This window comes from Microtus pennsylvanicus, chromosome 2 (assembly GCF_037038515.1).
Source record: "Microtus pennsylvanicus isolate mMicPen1 chromosome 2, mMicPen1.hap1, whole genome shotgun sequence".
NCBI lineage: Eukaryota > Metazoa > Chordata > Mammalia > Rodentia > Cricetidae > Microtus > Microtus pennsylvanicus.
In genome coordinates this window covers 125138629-125162454 of record NC_134580.1, presented here as the reverse complement: position 1 = coordinate 125162454, position 23826 = coordinate 125138629, and the positions used below count along the sequence as shown (strand labels likewise).

The following is a 23826-nucleotide window of genomic DNA, read 5'->3' as shown; positions in this document are numbered from 1 at the left end:
GATCCTGGATCAGCAATGGAGTAACTGCAACAGGAAGAGAAATAGGAAGCCAGATATTTTGTTTACAAGGACCGATTAATTCCTAATGAAATACAACTTTTCGACAGCAGGATGAAGAACAAGAATGCTATCTAGGCTTAAGACCACAGACAAGAGCAGGATGGACGAAATGCTGGAGTTGAAAGTTCCAGAGTTTCTGGAGTGTTTCAAGCTCTGGCTTTACTGGTTGTTCAGCTGTTTGTGTTTATCCTACTTGCAGTGGAACCAGCTGGCCTTGGACATTTGCATCATGGCTGGTGTTGGCCAAAATTATCTTTGCAGCTGTTGGCTCAGTAGTTCTTCAGTGGCCAGCTGGTCACCGGGAACAGAAAAGTGACTACTTGTTCTGAGGAAAAACCAGACAGATAAGTGCCCGTCCCATTTTCCCACTTCTAGAAAACACTGGAGGGGGTGATGGGAGGATGCAATTTGATGTGTGTTCCAAAAGTCCCTTCCAAGGAGGAATAAAGCTCACAGAGGAGCTTTGGCCAATGCTGCTGTGTGATCTGGCATCAATATCACTCAGTTTAAGTATCTGTAATGATTTGGGTGTGGAATGGATGTTCTCCACCCTCCCCCTCACCTTGCAGCCCTTGGTGGGTGGGCTGGCTCTCGGTGGAGGTGGGTAGTTCTGCAGCCCCTCCAGTGAGGAGAATTTCTCTGCTCTTTAGAAAGAGAGAATTAGATTCTCAGTCATCCACAGGCCTGTGGGTGGAGATTCTTAAATAATGGGCTCAAGTTTTGGCCATCTCTGACCCCAGAATAAAGCCGTCCCCTCACCTCCTGTCCTTGGAGGCTTCACTCCTAAAGGTGTTACACCTGCCATAGCCACAGAAGGCCTTGGGTTGCTAATCTGCAGTCCCTAGTCTTGACTGGGCCAGATGTGTATAAAAATACATTGTCACCCTATATCATACTTAGTTCAAATCTACTCACTAATGACTTGGCTGGACAGGAGGCTCAAATACTGAGTGTTTCCAACAGAAAGTGTTGGGGATCTTTGTTACAAGGCAGCAGACATTCAGTTGTTAGGGGATGCAGCTAATGTTTGCCTCCTTTGTGATACCAAAGTGGGGCTGTCTGGTTATAGCAGAGATGGGAGGTCCCACACATACTGAAAGAGCGATTCTTTTGACCCTTTATGGAAAAACATATCTATCTATTCTAGGCTGTTCTGAGAAGTCCCCCAGATTTTACAGAGCTCTCTCTCTCTCGGCCGTATGCCTTCTCATATTAAGCCAAGACACAGTGTGATATAACAGCCAAATAGTAAACGGGAAATGGCAAAGACTAGAGAGACTAGGCACCTTCTGAACAGTCTCAACCCATGGGATAAAAATCTGTCCTCTTGTAAAATGTGTGTCTGGGGAATCAGGCTTGCGGATGCAGGATGAACTTTCAGGATGCGGACCACATATCTTCTTAAGTCCTAAGAGCAGCACAGCTGGGCAGTGGCGGCACACAGCTTTAATCCCTGCACTTGGGAGGCAGAGGTAGGCGGATTTATGTGAATTCAAGGCCAGCCTGGTCTACAAAAATGAGTTCCAGAACAGGCTCCAAAGCTACACAGAGAAACTCTATTTGGGTGGGGGGTGGTAAGAACAGCTGCTATCTGAAGCTCATCGAGAAGCAGAGTTAGAAATAAGTCAAACTAGCTCCTTCTTGCGTAAGACTGAAAAAGTTAAACTATATTAATAGCCAAAGTACTTGGAAGTCACTAGTTTTCATTTCATTGTTCATATTTTTCAAAAAATTTAAACCTTTACTTATAAAATTTATGCTTGTATAACAAAACTCAGAAAAACAGAAAACTGAAAAACAGTTGTTATGCTTTCGCTCAGAGACAGTTTGACTGTTACACACAGTTTTTCTAAATTAGGTAAGGTTATTTCCAGAACTCTCCACCCAGTGGGTGTATTAACTATACTTTTAATATATTTCTCAAGTTAACGAAATGTTCAAATTTTTTTTCCAAAAAAGATTTAAGGGGAGCATTAGATGTGTGCAATTAATTTTAGGACAGGTGTTTCACTGCTGGATTTCTCTCCTTTAGTGTATTTATAGCCCATATTAAATTATTCTCCTACCATAACATTAAACTAGATAGTTCTCTTTTTATAGTCTCTTTCCTAGCAAAATAAGTTACGTTCTCTACACGTGCTTGGTGTTTGTGCCTCTTGGACTGTGTACTCACGAGCTCTGAGCTTGCCCACAGGAAATGTTTGCAAGAAGTCAGAGCACATTTGACATCTTTCAAATAACACTTCTGAATTTCTTGGCTCTTCTCTGAGGGCCAGATTCCAGAATGGTGCTGCTCAGTGTAAGAGCATATTCATGTCAAACATTCACTGTGTTTCCAATTAAAATAAGATCTGGGAGAAGCGCAATGTGCATACAAAGGGAAAGCCTAACGTGACATAATGCACCTTGACAAAATACTGCAGAGGTTTTACTTTGACTGACAGAAAGAGTTCTGTGTTCTTTCAATTTAGTGGTTCTTTTGGAAGTCCTGCTAACTTGAAAGGAGAACGGGTACATTTTTATTTTCACTCATCTTTACATGAAACTCAGCGTGTCTTTTCATTCAGAAATAGGAGGAGGAGACAGAGGGGAGGAGCAAAAAAGGAGGAGGTGGCAAAGGGAAAGAAAAAAAGAAGGGGAGGAAGTGGAGAACAAAGAAGGCAAAAAAGGGGAGAAAAAAGGAGGAGGAGGAAGAAGAAAAGGACAAGAGGACGATGAAGGAAAAGAAGAGGAGGTCAAAGGTGAAGAAGAAGAGGAGGAGGAGGAGGCGCAGTGTTGACAGGACCTGGACCACCAGCCGTGGGAGTCACAGCTATTTGCAGATATCTGTGTTGTTGCAGCTCTCTGGAAACATTATTTACACAGACCACCAGTTAAAATGATGATAAATTGTGATTAAAAACAGGCAAGAAGAAGCATTTGTGGAGGGCAAGCTCAGCGACATCAATGAGAATGTCAAGGCAAAGATCTACAACACATAAGGCATCCTCCCTGACCAGCAGGAGATAATCTTTTCTGCAAGCAGCTGAAAGCTAACTGCACCCTGTCTGAGTACAACATCTGGAAAGAGTCCATGCTGTACTGAGTTCTTTGCCTCTGGTGCAGGATGATAACCTTTGTGACAGGCAAGACCATCACCTTCGAGGTAGAGCCCAGTTACCCCACTTGGGAAGCCAGACAACAGGAAGATGGACATTCCTTTCTCACTACAATATCTAGAAAGAGTCCTCTTTGTGCTTGTTCATGGCCTTGAGAGGAGGTGTCTTAGTTTCCCCATCTTTTAACAAGTTTTATTGTATTTCCTATAAAGCTTTTACAATATATTTTTTTTTTAAAAAAAGCATTTTCTTGCTAGCAGATAGTTGCTTTATTTGATCATGTTTCAACGTGAATGATTTCCTTTCGGAATTCTGTACTTTAGTTGATGTTTTTATTTTAAATATTATTCTGAAAATGGGTCCATAGGCTTTATCCACTCTTGACAGATGGCTCATGCCCAGCAGGTAAATGTTTCAGAAAGGTGTCTTGCTCAGTAGGCTTCGATGCTGTTGATCTCTTTCTGTTTTCCTCAAGGTTTCTGCTTTCTTTGAAGACATGTCTTAGGAGTGAAGCTTTGAGGACACCTAGCTGAGGGGATACAGAGGTAGTCCCCGAATCTGCTACGCACAATAGCACATCTGGTCTCAACACACACCACACAAGACAGCAGATTCCATGCAGCTCACCCACCAGGCATCACTGAGCCTCCTTTGATTTACACAGAAACTAGCTTAGCGGATCCTTGCTACATCCCATTGATGGAGAGGTGGTTATAAGCCTTATTTTCTCCCTCATACCATAAAGCCCCCAGCAGTAGGAGAAAGGCCCGGGTCTGTTCTTGGCAGGATCCATGTTCTGTTATTCCAGTTTTAATGCTTAGTAATTAGCAAACATATGCCCTTCCAGCACGCAGCTTTACCGTATACTGTACCACTCATCCGTTTACAATGTACAAGTCAATGGCCGTGAGCACAGTCACCAGGATGGGTGGGTAACTGTTCCTACAATCAACTTTGAGACATTATCATCATCTCCTAAATAAATTGTATGTCCATTGGCAGACATCATTATACTACCTGACTTTCCATATTTTTTTCTTTCGGAATTTCATGAAAACGGAGTCATGCAATATGCAGTCATGGTGTATTTTATCTAGCACACCACTTTCAAAGTTTATCCCTCATCAGGGCACAAGTCAGCCCTTCCTGCCTTTCTGTTGCTGAGAACGATTCAAGGTATCCACATCCGACTTTGTATCCACCCATTCATCAGTCTCTGGACATTTGGGCTGTTTCTACCACTTAGTTATTAAAAATGATGCAATTAGTGCAAGTTTTATGTGGAAATACATTCTCCTCTCTTGGTGGCTGTTTAACAACTCAAGGGACTGACTGCCAGCTACTTTCTAGAGTTGTTGTTGCCTTTCTCCACTCCAACCTACAAGAAGGTTCTCATTTCTTAACATTTTTCTTAACCTTTATTACACGTTTTTTATTGCAGCCATATTTATGCAGTGTGAAGAGATATCTTACTGCAGTTTGGATTTGCAGGTATCTGTGGAGCATCTTTTCAAGTGCTTGTGGACCATTTGTTTCAGACAATTGCCGTGACACGTATTTTGTTCATATTGTAGTTGAGTTAGCTGTGCTATTATTGACTTTCAGTGGCTCCCTATATTGTCTGGGGGGGGGGGGAGGGGAAGTTGTTTTTAACAGCTTTGACTTGTAAATATTTTCTTCCAATATGTGGGTTTCTATTTTCTGTGAAATATAAGTTTTTAACTTCAGTGATGCCCATTTAGCATTTTTTCTTTTGTTGTTTGTGCTTTTGGTGTCATGTCCAACAAATCATTTCCTAGTCACAAACTTTACAAAGATTTACACGTGTAATTTCCTCAATAGGTTTTCTAGTTTTATTGCTCTCATTTAGGTTTTTTAAAAACTATTTTTTCTTTTCTTTTTATTATTATTTATTTATTAAAAATTTCTGTCTCCTCCCCACCACCACCTCCCATCTCCCTCCCCCTCCCCCAACTAACTCCCCCTCCCTCATCAGCCCAAAGAGCAGTCAGGGTTCCCTGCCTTGTGGGGAGTCCAAGGACCTCCCACCTCCTTCCAGGTCTAAAACTATTTTTTTTCAGTAATTTCTAGATATAATGTGAGGTAGAGTTCTAGTTCTACCTTGTGTGGCTTTCTAGTTCACCCAGCATCATTTGCTGAAGGTTTTGGTTTTAAAAAAAAATTATTTATTACTTTTACTTGTATGTGTGCTTTACTTGTGTGTCTGTGTACCACATTTATGACTGGTGCGCACAGAGGTCAGAAGAGGGAGGGCATTTAATCCCCTGGAACTGAGTTTACAGCCAGTTTTGAGTTGCCATGTGGGTTCTAGGAATTGAACTAGGGAGAATTGCCTGGAAGAGCAGTAACTACTGCTGAGCTGTCTCTCCAGCTCTAAAGAAATTATTCTTATTTTACATAATAATTTTGATACCTTTGTGGGAGTCAACTAATTATAAATATGTTATGTTTAGATTCTTCATTCCACTTCATTGATTTAACTGCCTGTATCTAAGTCACGCATGCTCCATCTTTGTCGTATGTTTTAAAAGGCGTAGGCGTGAAACTTCCTTTATAGATTGTTTTCCCCAGGATTTTTTTTGGCTTTTCTATTTAAAATTTTATGAATTTCAGGTTGCATGCTGAAAAGAATCAGCTGAAATTTAATATGTAACGTGTCGACTATTTAGGTTAATTTAAAGAACTTTGCCACCTTCATTACATTAAGTCCTCTGGTCTACAGGCATAGGGTTTGTTTGAATCTTTTAAAATTTATTTCAATATTTCCTTACTGGTTTAGAGTATATATTTTATATTCTTGTGTTATAGATATTCTGTTATAGTTATATTCCATTCGTTTTGTCCTATTACACATGAAACTGTTCTGTGAACTTAACTTTTAGTTTGTGAATTGTTGCTATACAGAAACTCAGTTGACTTTGTATACTCATCTGTTAGTGACAGCGGTAGAGCACACAGTGAAGGTGTCACGCTTAGATATTTTCTCTTTGATCATGATCATAGAGGGAATGCTTTCAGTGTTTTACTATTAGTTGGAAATATTTTACAGATGCAACATGTACTCATGAGTAAGATCCAAGACTTAGCAAAACGTTTGCTTTGCTATAAACACACTCTTGATTATTGAGTATTTACTGAACCCCGCATTTATTTTTCTACCTCTGGCTTGATATATTGCTGCATAGCCACAGACACTTATTTGTGTGTCTGTATCCCAGTTGTTATGGCTTATAGAATATGATGAAGGTGTGGATGAGGTAGGCACACTGCCCTTGGAAGCCTCTTATGTGTCTACACTCCGACTCCTCTTGGTGTCTATTTCAGCTACGTCTGCTTTTAGAATAGATGTCTAAAGTCTATTCACAGGTAGGAAGTTTATTATGTCTTCTATATAGAAATTAAACAAAAACTCCCAGCTAAAAAGCCGGACTCTTAGAAGGATGCAAGTGATCTCAGGGGCCTTTGGTGAAGCTTTTGCCAGTAATGAGCCCTGTAGAAGGAACAACTGTTTTCCAAGAAACTTAATGATCATTGTAAGTGCACAGCCTCCTGTACATTGGATATTGTACCGCTGTGGGTGTGTCTGAAAACTGAGTATTTAAAAAACTGAGCCCAAAGCCGGGCGGTGGTGGCGCACGCCTTTAATCCCAGCACTCGGGAGGCAGAGGCAGGCGGATCTCTGTGAGTTCGAGACCAGCCTGGTCTACAAGAGCTAGTTCCAGGACAGGCTCCAAAACCACAGAGAAACCCTGTCTCGAAAAACCACAAAAAAAAAAAAACTGAGCCCAAATAATTGACATGTTACTAATTAAGCTTTGGGTGTATCCTGCATTATAGATCTTTTATCCAAAAAAGATCTGGTAACTCCTTTCACTATATATTAACTGTGCAACTCTGGAGGTCACCTATTCTCGCTCACTTTTGGTTTCCACATTTGGAAAATGAGGAGATTAACAATGGATACCCCCATTGTGGACTGGAGCCAGAGGCCCTCTATCACTGGGTATCTCCACTTGTTTCCCTACACCTCCTTTGTCCCTTCAGGGTTTTTTTTTTCCTGCAACTGCTTATTAATATAATTGGCAAAAATGCTTGACTGAACTAAATTTAATCCGGTAGACAGTGACTTTCTAGTAAGGAACTAGAACCAAGCTGGGCACTGGAAGCAATTAGAGGCTGAACTCAAATTCCAGAGAAATGTGTGATTGTTTTTTCGCTAAAATTTCAGAGTTCATTATAGTTCAGTTTCACTCAATGCTTTCCACACATAACCCATTTAGTTCTCACAGTGCTTTTACTACAATGATTTTCATTGCCCAGTTGGACCACAGAGAGGTCAGAAAAATGTGAGGTTACTTTCAAAATCTTAAAATTAAAAAACAAATCTTAAAAATGGTGGAGATAGGACTCAAGTCAAGCTAAGTTAGCTCTAAATCCTGTGCTCTAAATCACCCTGAAGGCTCTGAGGTCCTCCATCCCTGGTTTTGCTGGTTACTTTGAAGAAATCACCCCAAGGGACACAGAGACATGCATATCACTACTCAGTGTGCAGATGCTTGGTCATGACTCTGCCCAAACCATGATATTAGATGTAAGGGGTACAAAGAGGTAGAAGAGCCATGATTCACCCTAGGAAGCCAGACTGTAAGTGCAGCAAAAGGTGGATTCACGGGTGACTTAGTGAGCTGACAAGGAGCAAAAAGGAGGAAGTTCACAGAGAGATCAGCTCTGCCTTAGTTACTCAGAAACTCTTGTTGATGAGGCAACTTGCCACCGGGCACTAAGAAGAGAAAGTCTACAGAAGACAGAGATGGAGAGGCGGATTTGCCTAGCAGAGGAAGAGATGTGGTTTGGAGACTGAAAGAGAGACGGAGGCAGCATTTCTCTGACATTGATTAGAAGCTTTCCAAACTGTTGAGCTGTCTGCAGGCTGTGCAATGTCCTCCTGGTTCCCAGCTTTGCGGGCTGTTACATATTCTGAGGTGGGCTTGGTGATGCAGTTCTCCTTTGAGTCCCTTTCAAATAACTCCTCACCCGTATTCTTGAAACTAACCCGAGGTGGACTTTGGTGGTATCTGTAATTTGCTTAGTCATGGGTTCCCTACCTATGGTGAGTAGACATGTGTGTTGCAGCTCCCCAGGAAAAGTTTAGCCATGTACCATCCCTCAGAGATGACAGTGAATCCACTAAAACTCCTCCAAGACCCTAACCAGTTTTTGATCCTATTCAAGATTGGTGTGCCGACTAGTTCTGTGCCAACTTGGCACAAGCTAGAGTCATGGGAAGAGGGAACCTCAGTTGAGAAAATCCCCCCACTAGATTGGCCTGTAGGTGAGCCTATGGTGCACTTTCTTGATAGGTGACTGATATGGGGGAGCCAGTTTCCTTGTGGGCACTGCCATCCTGTGTTGGGTGGTCCTGGGCGACATAAGAAGCAAACTAAGCAAGCCATGAGGAACAAGCCGGTAAGCAACATTCCTCCGTGTCCTCTGCATCAGTTCCTGCCTTTAGGCTCCTGCCTTAATGTCCCTGGATGATAGACTATAAGCTGTAAGGAGAAATAAACCATTTCCTCCCCAAGTTGCTTTTGGTCATAGTGTTTTACCACAACGAAAGAAACCTTAATGAAGACAGCTGGCATGTCCAGAAGTCCCCACTCAGGAGGGCGGCCATCCTTTAATGCTGTGCTGTTGTAGTACTGAATTACAAGTGCTTGAACGAGGTCCCCAGCTCACCCTCTTCAGACAGTGCAGGTGGCCAATTCCCTGCTGTTTTCTCCCTAGAGAATGTCTCTACTTTAGGATAATGCCCCTGGAGGTCCCAACTCACATCAGAAGGTTGCCTCCTTCTCCAGAGGCCAATGCCATTATCTAATCCCTGGTCATTCCTTCCTTTTTCCAAGAACCCACGTAGCTGTACTCATCCCCAGAGCTTAAAAGCTTGGCATCCATTTGCAGCTCTGGAGTTTTCTTGATTGAAAGTTGGGTGAGCTTTGACCCAAAAAAGAAAAGTTAGACTCCGCAGGTCTCGGCTCTGGCTTGGCAGAGTTTCACATGGGCAAGTGGATGGAGGATATCCTACCTGCTTCTTTTCAGTCTTGCTGCTCCCTCCCTACCCTCTTGGTCCCACGCCCATCTGTGCACGTTTTTTTCCCCACGTGAGGACAGCGCAGTCTTCTGTTCCGGATTAAAGTCCAAGATCTACTGGAACAGCAAAGTTAGATTTATATGTAAGCAGAGGGAACTTCGCCGGGCTTCCCGCAGTCGAACTTCCTAGCCTCGGACTAGGCCCCAGCAACCCACATTCTTCTTAGCAGTTGATGGACTGCTACATTATCCTTGGATTAGTCTAGAGTTCAACAGCACCGCCTCCTGGCAGCGGGGTGGAAGTGACTGATGTAGAGGGTAGAAGGTAGGGGTGTGTGTACGTGTGTGTGTGTGTGTGTGTGTGTGTGTGTGTGTGTGTGTGTGTGTAGGCTTTGATTTGGACCCAGCCCTCGGCATTCTTGGTGAGTACTTAAGCAGATAAAAGTTCCAAGTGACAGGCTCCCATCTGTCCCTCCCAGAGGAGGCTGGGCATCTTGCCCACGGGACTCCTCCTCTTGAAAAGCCTTTTGTGAGCAAATGGAATGTGTAGGCACCTCTATCTTTCGAGCCTCTCCAGGAAATCAACACCTCTAAAGAAACCAGATGGGTTCCACTGTAGCTCACACCGCCTCCTTGCGGCAGCTCCCAGTCAGTTTTGTTGAGGGGTGCCGCGCCGGATGGGCTTGGAATAAACAAAACAAAACAAAACAAAACCAGAACAAAGGAAACCAACACACTTCACACTTCTCCCCACTGGGCTTTGCAGGGATAGTACTGGGGAAGAGGGCCAAGATCTCTAAGCCCAGCGACTTTCTTGGGCAACCAGATCAGGTCTTGAACTGGCGATCACCGGCCAGTCCTCTGAGCCCAGTGGAGGTGTGGAGGGTCTGGGGTTATTAGGCCAGTCTTCTTAGATTGGAGTTGTTTCTCTAACCCTGTATAAGGTCCTCTGGGACTTAGTCCTCCGTTTGTCGCTGCAACCAGGTTTCCTGGCTCCTGGTCTTGGGTCTGTCTAATTGAGGGATCAATCCCGTCATCCTGTGGGTGTTTGCTAATCCCTCCCAATGCCCTGCAGGTTTCAGACACACCCTCTACCAGACTCTCAGTTTCTTCTTACTAGAGCCCCACCGAGACCATTCTTCAAAGTCTGGTAGCATCTATGAGGAAGCGTGTGTGTGTGTGTGTGTGTGTGTGTGTGTGTGTGTGTGTGTGTGTCTACCCGCAGGCTACTCCGGAGTGTCTTGGGCGGGGACTGTCGCCTTGCTGACTTGGTTCTGTTTTTTGGTGGCGCCTGCGGCCCCGCCTGGGGACCTCCGTGAGCCCTGGCCGAGTTTTACTCATCACGCAGAGGTGATCCCAGGCTGGAGGGCGGGCGCAAGGCGTCCGGAGAACCCAGTAATCCGAGAATGCAGCATCAGCCCTTCCCACCAAGCACTTCCTTCCTTTTCCCGAACGTCCAGAGAGGGAGGGCTGCGCATTTATAAACTGGAGCCGCAGCGGAGTGGCATGTCAGAGGCTGACTCGCCGGGACTAGGAGCCTAGGCTGGAAACGTCTAGGCTGCGGTAGAGGCTAGTTGCTGTCGCCCAAAGCGTCCGAAAGCCCCCTGCTGGCGCTGGGAGCCCGCACCGTCTCAGGGCTAGAGTTTTCCCGGGAGCCTACAAGCGAACCCCTGGAGAGCATGCTTGGGGTTCTCCTTCTGGGTGTGCTGGCTCCAGCTGGCCTGGGGATCTCCGCACTAGCCCAGTTGCTGTCCAGGGGCAGTCAGTGCGTGGAACACGAGTGCTTCGCGCTTTTCCAGCGCCGCTCGAACTTCTTCGATGCCCGCGGTGCCTGTGAGAGCCTGCAAGGACATCTAATGACAGTACGCTCCTCAGTGGCTGCCGATGTCATCTCGCTTTTGCTGAGCAACGACAGTGGTATGAACTCACGCCCTTGGATCGGATTAAAGCTTCCACAGGGCTGCGGCGAACCGGGCCATTTCGATCCCCTGCGAGGCTTCCAATGGGTTACTGGAGACAACCAAACCAGTTACAGCAGGTGGGCGCGGCCCAGTGACCAGGGAGCTCCACTCTGTGGCCCGCTTTGCGTCACGGTCTCAACCGCAACAAATGCTTCACTCGGAGAGCCGGCCTGGGAGGAGCAGCAGTGCGAAACCGAGACCGACGGCTTCCTCTGCGAGTTCCATTTTACAACGTCCTGCAGGCCCCTGGCGGTGGATCCCCGAGATCTCGAGGCTGCCCACATTTCTAGCACCTACAACACCCCGTTCGGGGTCAGTGGTGCGGACTTTCAGACTCTGCCGGTAGGCAGCTCCGTTGAGGTGAAGCCCCTCGGCTTGGAGCTGGTGTGTGAGGCCCAGCCTGGAACTTCGGAGGGACACTGGTCTCGGGAAGCGACAGGAGCCTGGAACTGCAATGTGGAGAATGGTGGCTGCGAGTACTTGTGCAACCAGAGCACGGGAGAGCCCAGATGCCACTGCCCCATGGACACCAACCTGCAGGCTGATGGTCGTTCATGCATAAAACCCGTGGCGAAACCGTGCAATGGGGTCTGTGAGCAGTTTTGCATCAACGGCAGCAAGCCAGGCGAGTTCACCTGTATGTGCGAGACGGGCTACAAGTTGGCAGCCGACCAACACAAGTGCGAGGATGTAGATGACTGTGCGCAGGGGCCCAATCCATGCCCGCAGGTCTGTGTCAACACCAAGGGCGGCTTTGAATGTCGCTGCTTTGATGGCTATGAGTTGGTGGATGGAGAGTGCGTGGAGCTTTTGGATCCGTGCTATGGATCTGACTGCGAATATCAGTGCCAGCCAGTGAACGCCACCGAGTACCGTTGTATCTGTGCTGAGGGCTTCAAACCCAAACCCGAGGATCCGCACAGGTGCGAAATGTTCTGCAGTACTAGTTCATGTCCGGCAGACTGTGACCCTAACTCCCCTGACTTTTGCCTTTGCCCTGAAGGTTTTATCCTGGACGAAGGCTACATATGCGTGGACATTGACGAGTGCACTCAAGGCGAATGCCTCCACAGCGAGTGTCGAAATCTTCCCGGCTCCTATGAGTGCATCTGTGGGCCCGACACGGCCCTTGCTGGTCAGGTTAGCAAGGACTGTGATCCCCCCACGGCTATTAATGAAATAGAGGAGGGAGGCTCTGGGGAACCCCCTGTCAGTCCGACACCAGGTTCTCCAACAGGTCCGCCGTCCACAAAGCCAGTGCATTCTGGCGTGCTCATTGGCATCTCCATCGCCAGCTTATCCCTGGCGGTGGCGCTTTTGGCTCTTCTCTGTCACCTGCGCAAGAAGCAGGGAGCTGCGCGTGCGGAGCTGGAGTACAAGTGCGCATCACCAGCCAAGGAGGTAGTACTGCAGCATGTCAGAACTGATCGGACGCTGCAGAAGTTCTGAGGGACTTCGCCCCAGAGACCCAGGTTGCCTTATTCTTTCTTGGTTCAGTACTTTTTCTCTCTCTCAGGCCTCTTAGCTGTGCCCTCTGGTAACTTAAAAGCATCCTGGCTGACATGATAACCCGAGAAGACCCCGCCACATCCTCATGAGAAGCAGGGGTGGCAAGGACTTGAAGCGGGAGAGCCCAGCTTCTTCCAAGTTGATACTGAACAACTGGGCGGAGGTGGCAAATGCACAGTGACAATCAGACTGCAGAGTGCCCCAGTCCTCACCTTATGGTGCAGGATGTGTAGAGGCTGCTAATCTTAAGCCTTTAGGCAAACCTTGACCCCACCGGCTGGAGATGACCCAGATATTTATTTTTTAATCATTCTCTTCCCTTCAGCTTTTCCCTGCCTGGAACTCTCCTGTCTTTCTATTCCTCCATCCCTTCCCTCCCCTTTACACTTTCTCTTTTTCATTTTTCTCCTCCCCCAAACCTGATTTTATTTTGCTTTTATCCTTCTTTACAGACAAAATTCTTATGTGAAACAGAAAAGAAACACTAAAAGCAGGAAGTTTTTTCCCCCACTGGCTTTGGAAATTTAATCGGAAAATTTAGGTTTCCAAAGCAAAATAATTTTAATGAAAGTTAAAATGCTATAGCTAAACACTAGTTAGTATGCTCAAATGTCACAGAAATCAAACTCAAGGAGGTTTTTTCTTTTAAATTTCATCTTTGTTGTTGAAACAGTGAGCTTATTTTTTAATTGTTGTTGTTTTGATTTAGAATAGCAAAAGGTAATTATTGTTTAAGTTTTTTTACACAGTTTCTATAGTGTTACTAATTTTTGACAGTGTTGAAAATGTTCAGATGAGTCTTGGTCCAACGTTTTGATGTTGCAATAGGTCACTGCCATCTTCTCATGTATTGGGCCACATTCATAGCTATCCTGGGATGTATGTGGTCCTTAGGCTAGACATATCTGAGATTGACAGACGGAAGCATCTTCCAGCAAAGTTTTGAGTTCTATGCTTTGTGCCTACTTGTCTCTCAACTGCTCTTGTCACTTAATGTCCCAAATAAAGCAGTGGCTGCTTAGGGAGACAAGAGAGCTTGGGAATGCAGCCTGGAGGGTGCCTAGATAGGACCTTGTTTAATGAGGCCCTTGGACAACATCTTCTACTAAGGAGGGACCTTCTAGCCCTGGCCGCTAGCCTGTGCACAGGGATTGGGACCTCCCTAGGGATCTGGCTAGAACTGCAAAATCCTAAGCACACCCCCCATCCCCCCTTTACAAGAAGTTGCATTTTAACAACGGTTTCCAACTTTCTGGAGAACATTAAATGTCAGTTAATAATAAGTAGCAGGTCATGCTAGGCCATTTATTATCAAGAAACTGAGGAATTTTTCACTGCATAGCTTTGCTTTCTGGCTAAAAAAAAAAAAGACTAGGTACACACCTCTAGATATTGCCACACAGGGTCCACAAGGGTTTTGATTTAACTAAGCTGGAACAAAGGCATATGTCAGTGTAAGGAACAAATGTATCATATGTGTATCTTTTGTAAGGAAAGGTTTTTCTTTACTGTTTTGTAAGCTCAGCACATTTGTACATAGCTATTTATTTATTGGAGTTTAGCTAGAACACAGGCAAAGCCTTTGCTTATGACGTCACATGTACAAAATAAACAGATTACAATGAGCTTTTGGGTGTCTCTTGTCCTTCCTTCCTCTCCCCCAGGTCCCTCATTTTATGCCTTATTTTATGCACACAAACAACGCAGACTCCAGGAGGTGTACGAGAGGCTGGACTGCACCCTGTCACCTGCTCACGGCACAGTCTCTGACTTTAAATATTGCCCAAAAGCAAGTTATTGCCCATGTAGAAGGAGTTGATGCTATCTCTGTAAGGCGGATATTCATTTTTCATTTGTGTAGCCGCAACAACTTTATACAGGATGTCTCATGTCTGTGTTCTAGACACTCTAGGATCTGAGGCGTCTTTAGCTTCCCAGCTGAGTGTTTTTCTGTGTATGCTTCCACTTTGCCTGTTCGATTCTCTGACATGGAAAACTTGAAATTATCGTGAGGGAGCTTTGGTGCGAATTCACGAATGGCTTCTGATTGCCAAGGTCATTTCTTCTGGTATGAAACAATCCTTGTCACTGGTCACTGTTGGTAATGACAGGTTGTTTTTGTGACACTGATCTCTAGGGCCCTTTTGGTGGAAAGGTGTAGCCATCTGAATTTCACATGCTGGAATAGGAAATTTTTCCATGAGGCAAACACGAGAGAAAAAACAGATAAGTAAGATATTCAGATAATTTTTGACATCCAGGTAGGGCAGAGATTCTCAGTGTTGACCTGTGCTGTTACTGTGGGAAGGCTGTGTATGTGTGTGTGTGTGTGTGTGTGTGTGTGTATTGGGGGTATGGCTGTATGCATATGTATTCACCCCTGTAGGCACTTGTACAGGTCAGAAGTCAACATCAGGATGTCTTCCTAAATTGCCTGTATTTTATTTACTCATTTTTTATTGAGACAAGACCTGTCATTGAACCTGGATCTCACTGACTTCTGGTAGATGACTCCATTAGGATGTCCATTGCTCTCCAGGGCTGGGTTGCAAGTGAATACCACCATGTCAGATTTTGATGTCGGTTTGGGGGACTATTACCTCAGGTCTTCACACTTGAGCAACAAAGCCCTTCACTGCGACCCCACGGTGGAGTGTTCATCATGCAGCCCAGGGATCTGTGAGAATGGAGGTGAGATCAGACAGGTGCAACTGCATGATGCTGGGAGTCCTGAGGAAGGGAAAGAGCCTCAGTGCTGCAGGGCACTCGGAGTTGTTTTTTTTAAATCAGGAACTTGCTCTGCTTGGAAATTGTTCAGAAAGAGAATAGAAACTTCTAGACTCTTAAAAAAAAGAGAGAGAAATGTGCAGTTTGTCCTGTAGGCAGCCAACAGAGCTAACATAGGATGGGACTATCACAGACACCTTGACCTCACACCAGCCTGATATATGAGCTTACTCAATCTCGCAGGCACCCGCCAAAGTTTAAAAATAAGAGCCAGAAGTGCTACCTCGGTATGGTTGTATGAGGAGTAAAAAGATGAGCAAGCAGTTTCTTGCCCATAGTACACGCTTAATAACTACAAGAGCGTGAGCCCTTGGGTTAATAGATGTTTACATGAATAAAGAAGAGGTAACACCAGAATGGGGAACACCGTGGAGGCAAATTCAGAACAGTGCAAGAATGACCTTTAGGGATATATTGCCACTTTGCCTATCAGTCCTGGAGGAACTGAGACTGTGAATTGGGGCCTTAGTTACAATTTAAGGGGGGATCTGTTTGCAAGGCGAAAGTGACCCTATAGTAGCTGGGAAATCCAAGCTTTCAAGAGCTCTGGCTTACTTCCTACTTCTAAATCTCAGCAACGTGGAGGGGTCCAGAGACTTCTGCCACTGTTGTGACATCACGGAGAGGAGAGGAAATGCTCTCAGATGACGCAAGGAGGAACTACCTCCAGTCTAGATGGTTCTGGCCTCCTATGTAGGTGACACTGGGAGCACTGCTGTGCTGTGGACAAGGCCAGGATCTCGGATGCTACTTCTGTTCTGGGGCCGACCAGTCGTGGATACTGCAATATCAGGAAAATGGGGTTTACAAAGAACACAAAACACAGCATGGTGATTAGGCTCTGAGAAAGTGGTACCCAGCAACAGCTCCTGACCTTTGCCTGAAGTTCAGAGAATGACACAGGTCACACCAGATTTGCTCTTTTTCTTTTCCAGAATGAATGCCTGGCTCAGCACTAACTTTTGCTTCAAGTGGTTTCTTCCTCCTTTTTCTCTTGGTCAGCAGGTTTAGACATAAGCAAACAATTGATTTCCTCACTCATGAAAGACTAAATATTGTTTTAACATCATATTCTAACAGAATCAGACTCCTTTTCAGCCTGTTTTGAAAGTGTGATTGCAAATCAGAGAAGAACCCATGGAATGTGTTCCCTCAAGTCATACCTACTTGAAAAGGGGTGGGGGACAGAGGGCTTCAGGGATCCAGGGGGAAGCCCCAGCATTCAAAGCCAGGCTTGTGATAGTTGTGTCCCTCAGACTACAGGCTGGGGATGTCTGTCTTTAAACCTCTGTCAGAAAGTAATCTGCTGGGAGAGGAAGTTACAGGGTGGTGGCAGAACCGTCTGCCCCTCCTTCAGAGGCCTCATCGCACCAGAATGGCCTTAGCATCTGTCTCCCAGGCCTCAATTGAAAAACCACTTGGCTGGTGAAACAGGGTGAGCTTGTTTGGGTTGAGAGAGAGAGAGAGAGAGAGAGAGAGAGAGAGAGAGAGAGAGAGAGAGAGAGAGAGAAAGCGAGCGAGCAGCTTTGCAGCGGCAACCCTCATTCTTCTACTTCTGTTTCTCTGTTGCTCTGCTTGGGTTTAGTTTACCTTTGAAACAGTCTCACCTTCCATAGACCTAGGCACTATACATCTCATAACAGTAGCCCCTGGCTTTCCACTTTATGACGTTTGTTGATGTTATCAGAAGACATAGGAACCCACTGGGACGTTCAGGTTTTTGTGGCTCCGAATGAGAAACTTGACAAGGACACACAGACAGTGGTAGAAGCTGAACAAGTTTATTAAGGAAGAAAGCACTTCCAGGGGAGGAAGTGGGCCAGGGCTGGGAGAAAGGTCAGTAGCTCAAGGGTACCCATGTCCTGTCTCACAGATTGGAAGGGACCTTATAGAAGCCACCCCTCCTTTGTGTATTGCACAGGCTCTGTTTGTTACACCTCAGCTTTGGTGGGAAGGGGTCGCTAGTCTTCCCTTCAGCCCTCTAGCCTCTTTCACGTGCTAATTTGACCCCAGTCTCTGCCCTTCTCTCCGGCTACAAGTTGAAAATCCTGGTCCACAGGTATAAGCCGCAAACACAAACATCCCAGATTCTTTGCAGATGTTTAACTGCCATCTGGGTTTTCCCTCTCCTCCTAAAAGGTGCTTCTGCAGTAATCCAGCACTGGCAGCAAGAGGAACTGAAGCCTGGTCAGATGGCCTAGAGCAAGACTGCCACAATACCCTCACTGTTCTTTCCGGAAGAGAGTATGGGTTCCTGGCCTGGAAGAAACCACATTCCTCCTCCAGTGTTCCAAAGGTTACAGGTCCATAGGGAATCCGCAGCTTTGCTTTGCCCAGGAACATGTGTATTCGACGTCCCTGTTTCTGCAAAAGCTTTCTGAAATTCACAACACATCTTCCAGGTTTAGAAGTAAAGGGCAGGCTGCAGCTGCCCGAGTCTCTGGGCTGAGTTCTCCTTGGTTATAGGAGGGGCCCAAGGCTGGCATAATGGGGGCAGCACCCAAGATTTAGGGAGAGCCTCATTGTAATTTTGCGTGCTTCTTGTCTTCCCTGTGGTCCGCCTCGGTAGGCTACAGATCACAAAGAGAGCAGTGAGGGTGGGCTCTGTGTCTCTCTTGATTGCGGTGTCAACTTCGAAATTGCAACTGTGCATCAGCAGTGATAGAACAGCACACCCGGGAAGAGGGAATTTTCCCTTCGGCAAATGATGTTTTCATCAGAAGAGCAGAAGAGAGATCACTGCCTGCACAAAATGACTAAAGAAAGTCTAATTTGAATAATAACACACAGAGAAGCCTCCACACCACCCTAGTCCCTCCTCCTCACTGTCCCAGGAATACCTGCTACAAGAGCAGGGCTGACTCTATTGTTTTAGCTCATGGGAACCAAATTCCTTCTTTGAATAGTTTGTGTGTGTGTGTGTGTGCATCTGTTTGTGAGTGTGTTGCTAGGAATGAAACCAGAGCCTTGCACATGCCAGGCAAACAGTCCACCATTAAGATGCATCTCCAGCCATGGCACGGTTCTTATTTTAGCATGGAATTCAATTATCCTTTAATTTATATTGTTACTTGGTTAATGCCGGTCTTTGCCAATCATTTCCAAGTTCCACACCATACTGACTCACCATGTTGCCTGGAACCTGCTTGCATCACCAAGAGACACCCTCAGCACACTGTCACTGAAGACATCTCCCTGCACATGAACCCACAGAGCCGAGTTTTGGGGTGTGGTGCTGACTAACCCAGCAGCGTTGTTTCAGCAAACACAGACTCAGAATTCTGACATCTGTGCTCAGAGAATTTAAGCCTGTACTGTCATTCAGGATAAGAGTGTGAGAAATGGGGTGAGTTGCCACTTACAATCTACCAGGCAAGTGTCACCAGGTCCCGATTTTCTGGGATTAATGTCTAGATTCTGCGGTAGCACAGACAAAACAGAAGAGCTTAGAATGCAAATCTTTCTTTTGTACATATGTGAAGAGTGGGAAGCAGGCTGGAGAGCAGGAAGTGCTGCTCATGAGCTAGCTAAAGCTGATGCTTTCTTTCTGTTATCATTGGCGACTCTCCAGCTTGAAGGTATTGGCCCCTCAGCCACCATTAATCCCTCTTAAGAGCTTGCATTAATAAATGGAATTAGTCTTTTTCCAGGCAAACAAGCATGTCTTGGGGAGGCTGAAAAAAGGAACTCCAGACCCACTCAAACTAGGCAAATTTTGCTACAGTCAAAATTTCCCACTAGGTGATCCTTGCAGTGACGTTCAAGCATATTTATCAGGTGTCCCCTCTGCCAGGCATCGGGGACAGAGAAAGAAACAATTTCATCTAACAACTTACAAGAAGTTGCTGTTACTTATGCAAGACCTACAGACTGACTGACTTGTCCTGCATGCCCAGGGTGACTGCGGGAAGTAATGACCAGTTAGGAATGGTATGCGCATGTGTGTAAACATGTGTGTATCCATGCTAGTGAAACCAAAGGGGCCGGTGCACTATTTAGAGATTTCCAATCCACAGTCGTGGCCTCGGGTATGGAAGAGGTCTGGCAATGCAGTTCTTCTACAGGTAAGGGAAGCTCACCTGGTTAGCAGATCCTGTTGGCTTCCACATCCTCCTACACAACCCTCTGATACACCCACAATCAACATTGTCATTCTTAGGCCATCTAGCTAACTGCATTTGGAGAAGAATCCTACAGTTACATATCCAACACTTAACATAGGCTTCTATCATTTCTATTGTTAGTGAAGAAGTTGGAATTTCTAGCCAATTAAAAAAAAAGAAAAGGTTAAGGTTAGCCCTGTAAGGGTCACCATGTGGGCTCAGTGGTGGAGTTCCTGCCCACCCAGCGTGAGGCTCTGAGTTCTCTCCCTAACACTGTATATAAAATGGACAGGGGTGGCACACTGTCCTCCCAACACCCAGGATGTAGATATCGGAGGATCAGAAGTTCAAGGTCATCCTTAGCTACTATGGCTGAAGTTACCTTATGTTACCTTATCTTGTCTCAAACAACAGCAACAGAACAAGCGGCAACAATGACAAACAACAGAAACGCAGCATCAACAAAAGAGTCTCCACACTACAAGGACCTGTTGACATTTCCAGATAAGAGAATTCTGAAGACCTGGCCTGGGTGTGCCGCTTGGGTCATAAGACATTTGTGCCTGGAACCAGAATTCAGCTCTCTTGTCCATTTCCCACATACCAGGCACTGCTACTGTCACACAAGTCATGGCTCTGGGCAAGCAGCCCAGAAAAGGTCACCTCCTGTTTCTCCCAGGCTCTCGGAGATGCACTTGTAACCCACATGGTGGCAAGGCATTTCCTTAGGCCTTACCCTGCCTCTTGGGCCAGCCTGGATTCCCATTAGCTTCCCAACACAACTCACGCTGACTGCCCTAGAACACACAGAGATATCTTTTCCAGGATAATAGGTGTTTTTCTTTTAAAGACCACCCTTCTCTTCCAGGCAGCTGTAGAAACTGCCCAGTTGACTACCCTTGTCTTCCTCCTGCCCCTCTTGAATTATTATTCAAGTACCACCAGCACGGAGTCAGGGCAACTCAGCAGGATCTTCCGCTGTACAGATCCGGGCTGCAATCAACCAGTCCTCACTCAGACGCAGCATCTGCCTGGCTTCTCCCACTCCTGGAGCAGAAGTAAAGCTCTCATAGGCTGTGAATCCTTCTCAGGGGAAAGATCGCTGGATCTGTGGTTAACTTACCAGGCTCACGGGGATGACGCCCTTTCCCTGTGGTCAGCATCTGGTGTCAAAACACAGTCTGTTTCCCCTCCACCCTAGTTCTCTGGTCTTTTCCTGACACCCCCTCCCCCACAGCATATCTTGGGCTTTAATGAGGCTTCCTATTCCTGTAGCCAGGGAAGGAGGTGGGGAAAAAGTTGCAGCAGATGAGATTTTTATCCTTTCTGCCTTTTAATTCCTGACCAGAAGTTTTACGCGTTGCAACAACCCCCCACATCGTATTTCTATAAACCCTTTGCACTCTCAGGAAGTCTGCTACTGGCCTCTTGACAACCGGGAGACACTTGGAGGGTGACAAAGCAAGTACACTCAGCTGTTGCATAGACCTCTCACTTAGCAACAAGAGTCTCAAACAGACGCAGAGGGAAAGCTCTTGGAGGTGTCTTATCATCTCCTGCCTGGCCATGTGCACTCCCCTACTCCCATAAGGCAAAGAGCCTGCAGGGGGAAGGGGCTCTGCCTACCTCACCCTCCCAGGGCTCTTCCAAGCAGTCACTGTCATAAGTCACGCAAGGGTAGACATTCCTCTCTGGCTACCTCCTGTTTCTCACCCCTGAAAAAACTACCAGAGGTTCAGGAATGGCTGGTACTCTAACCAGTTCCCAGAGGAGTCCGACCCCCATGCAAGTGCCCTTAAAGCCAGTCCCAGGAGAGGGGCTAGCAGGAGTCCTGGGGCTCCTGGAGACAGCACAGACTGCTGCAAAGGGCTGGCTTAGTGAAAACAAGAGTTGTTCTTAAAGTTGTTGGGCTGAGAGGGAGGCCACGACCAGCTTGCACGTGAGCTGAGGGAGGGTGCGAACGGTCTTCAGAAAGTAGTAGTCTTGGTGAAAGGGACTTGCTTGCAGCCAGGTTCTGTTTGCAAGGGCTCCTGCTGGCAGGGCAGTGGAGGGCATATGCATCCTGCACCCCCTCTGCTTTTGAGAGCAGTGGCATAATAATCCAGGGGCTCTTCCTCGGCACCTCCAGTCGTTTCCAGGAGACAGCAGCGCAGGCACAGAACCCGCTGGAAAGAGCGCCGGAAGTTGTCAGAGAGGAAGCCATAGAGAATGGGGTTGGCACAGCTGTTGGCATAGCTGAGGATGAGGGACACATGGTTGACTGTGGCATCGAGGCTGGTGACAAACAGATTCAGAAGCTGCACCACATAAAAGGGCATCCAGCACAACACAAAGACGGTCACTACCATCAACACGAGCCTCGTAATCTTCTTCTCTGAGCGCCTCCGTTGCTGCCAGCCAGCCCGCAAGGCCACCGCACGCATCTTGCCCACAATAAGCAGATAGCATAGACCAATGGCCAGAACCGGGAGTAGGAAGCCCAACAAAAAAGTATAGATCACGAAGACTGCAGACCAGGCTGGGTGAGGCCAGTGCAGGTTGCAAGCCACGGCCTCGCCCCCGCGAGCAGGCCTGGTGTCAGCGAAGACTGCAATGGGCAGGGTGACCAACAAGGATGCTAGCCACACTCCCAGGTTGATTAGCTTGGCCACGCTGGGCCGCCGGTAGGTGGCGGCGCGCAAAGGGTGCACTACAGCCACATAGCGGTCCACGCTGAGCACGGTGAGGCAGAAGACACTGGTGAACATGTTTAGGCCGTCCACGCTAAGCACTGCGCGGCACAACACAGCCCCGAAGGGCCAGTGGCGCAGGGCGGCCGCCGACGCCACGAATGGCACGCTCAGCATGAAGAGTTCGTCGGCGACCGCCAGGTTGAGCAGGTAGATGTTTGTGGCTGTCTTCATCTTGGCATAGCGTAGGATCACGAAGATGACCAGGGCGTTGCCCACCATACCCACCAGGCACACAAGCGCATATATGCACTGGATGGTAACCATGCCCGCTGTCCCTGTGCTGTCGGACCACACCGCATCTCCCTCGTCGTCCGGAGCGCTGCTGGCGTTGGTCCCAGGGGTCCAAGTGATGTCCTCGACCCCGGGGGGCAGTGTTGAGGGCACGTTCATGCTTTGGGGGTACTTACCCCAGGCGCCGGGACGCGGTGGAGCAGCTGAGCGGTGCGCCAAGGACCAAGCAGCGGGTTGGGGTCGCGCGCACAAGCTCTGCTCCACCGCTCCGCCTAAGTAGCGCGCGGGGCCCGCGAGCGCCCTCCAATCCCCGCGCTGCCGCGCGCCCCCCGGCCGCGGGAGCTCCGTTCGCCCTTCGCACGCCCCTCCCTGCACGAGCCGGGTCTCAGGTGCGGTCTGATCTGCCAGCGGAGCTCTAGGCTCTACTCAGGCTTCCCCTACCAGCAATCTCCTGCCAGGCTGCCAGCTTTGCCCTCACGCCAAAACTCTGCTGTGTCCCTAGATCACACCCCTCCCCTCAGCCTTTCAGATCCTCTCCCCTTGGGATCTTGGTTCTCCACAACCACGACCTGTTAGCTACCAGCAGTTCTCTGGATACCCAAGTATCCAGAGTCGTCCCAGATTGTCCAAGCGTGCAGGGGCATCATCCTAGCATCCTCCCCTGGCCCTTCAATTTTCAAAGAAGTCCTGTATTCATCCTCCTTAAACTCACTCTAGGGATGAAGGAAACTGAAGCTCCCTATGGACATCTTGGTGATCTCCAGTTCCGTCAGAGGCTCTCCGCTGTGTGTATGGGCTATGTTTATCTTGGTTCTCGCTCTCTCTCGGTGTCTTCTCTCTCTCTCTCTCTCTCTCTCTCTCTCTCTCTCTCTCTCTCTCTCTCTCTCTCTCTCTCTCTCTCTCTCTCCTCTCTCCCTGGCAATTACGATACTGCCCGCCCCCCCCCCCCCGAACCTTTTAAGTTGAATCTGTGCAGAATTAGGTCCTCAGGAAATGGAGAGGTATACGGAAAGCTAAAGATGACCCCCCAAAGAAAACTAACTTTGGGCAGGTGAAGTGACTCAGGGATAAAGGTGCTTGTGCCCAAGTCTGAAGACCCGAATCCTATCCCTGCGACCCATGAGTAGAGAATTTTCACTTTCACTTCCTATTGTGGCATGCATGAACCTGCCTCCAGTAAATAAATAAATAAATAAAATATATTTATTTTTAGGAAAAGAAAGTAACTTCTGTCTCT

General features: G+C 47.1%; 2 protein-coding genes across 2 annotated transcripts; one reads left to right on the top strand and one right to left on the bottom strand.

Annotated features, from left to right (window-relative positions):
* The first annotated feature begins 10611 nt into the window (after positions 1-10611).
* Thbd (thrombomodulin) lies at positions 10612-14362 on the top strand. The gene has a single exon (XM_075962395.1). The coding sequence runs from the start codon at positions 10946-10948 to the stop codon at positions 12674-12676; it is 1731 nt and encodes a 576-aa protein (XP_075818510.1). The 5' UTR covers positions 10612-10945; the 3' UTR covers positions 12677-14362.
* Positions 14363-17282: 2920 nt separating this feature from the next.
* Sstr4 (somatostatin receptor 4) lies at positions 17283-23358 on the bottom strand. The gene has a single exon (XM_075962393.1). It carries the CDS (start codon positions 22746-22748, stop codon positions 21594-21596), a length of 1155 nt encoding a protein of 384 aa, XP_075818508.1. The 5' UTR covers positions 22749-23358; the 3' UTR covers positions 17283-21593.
* Between the last annotated feature and the right edge of the window lie 468 nt (positions 23359-23826).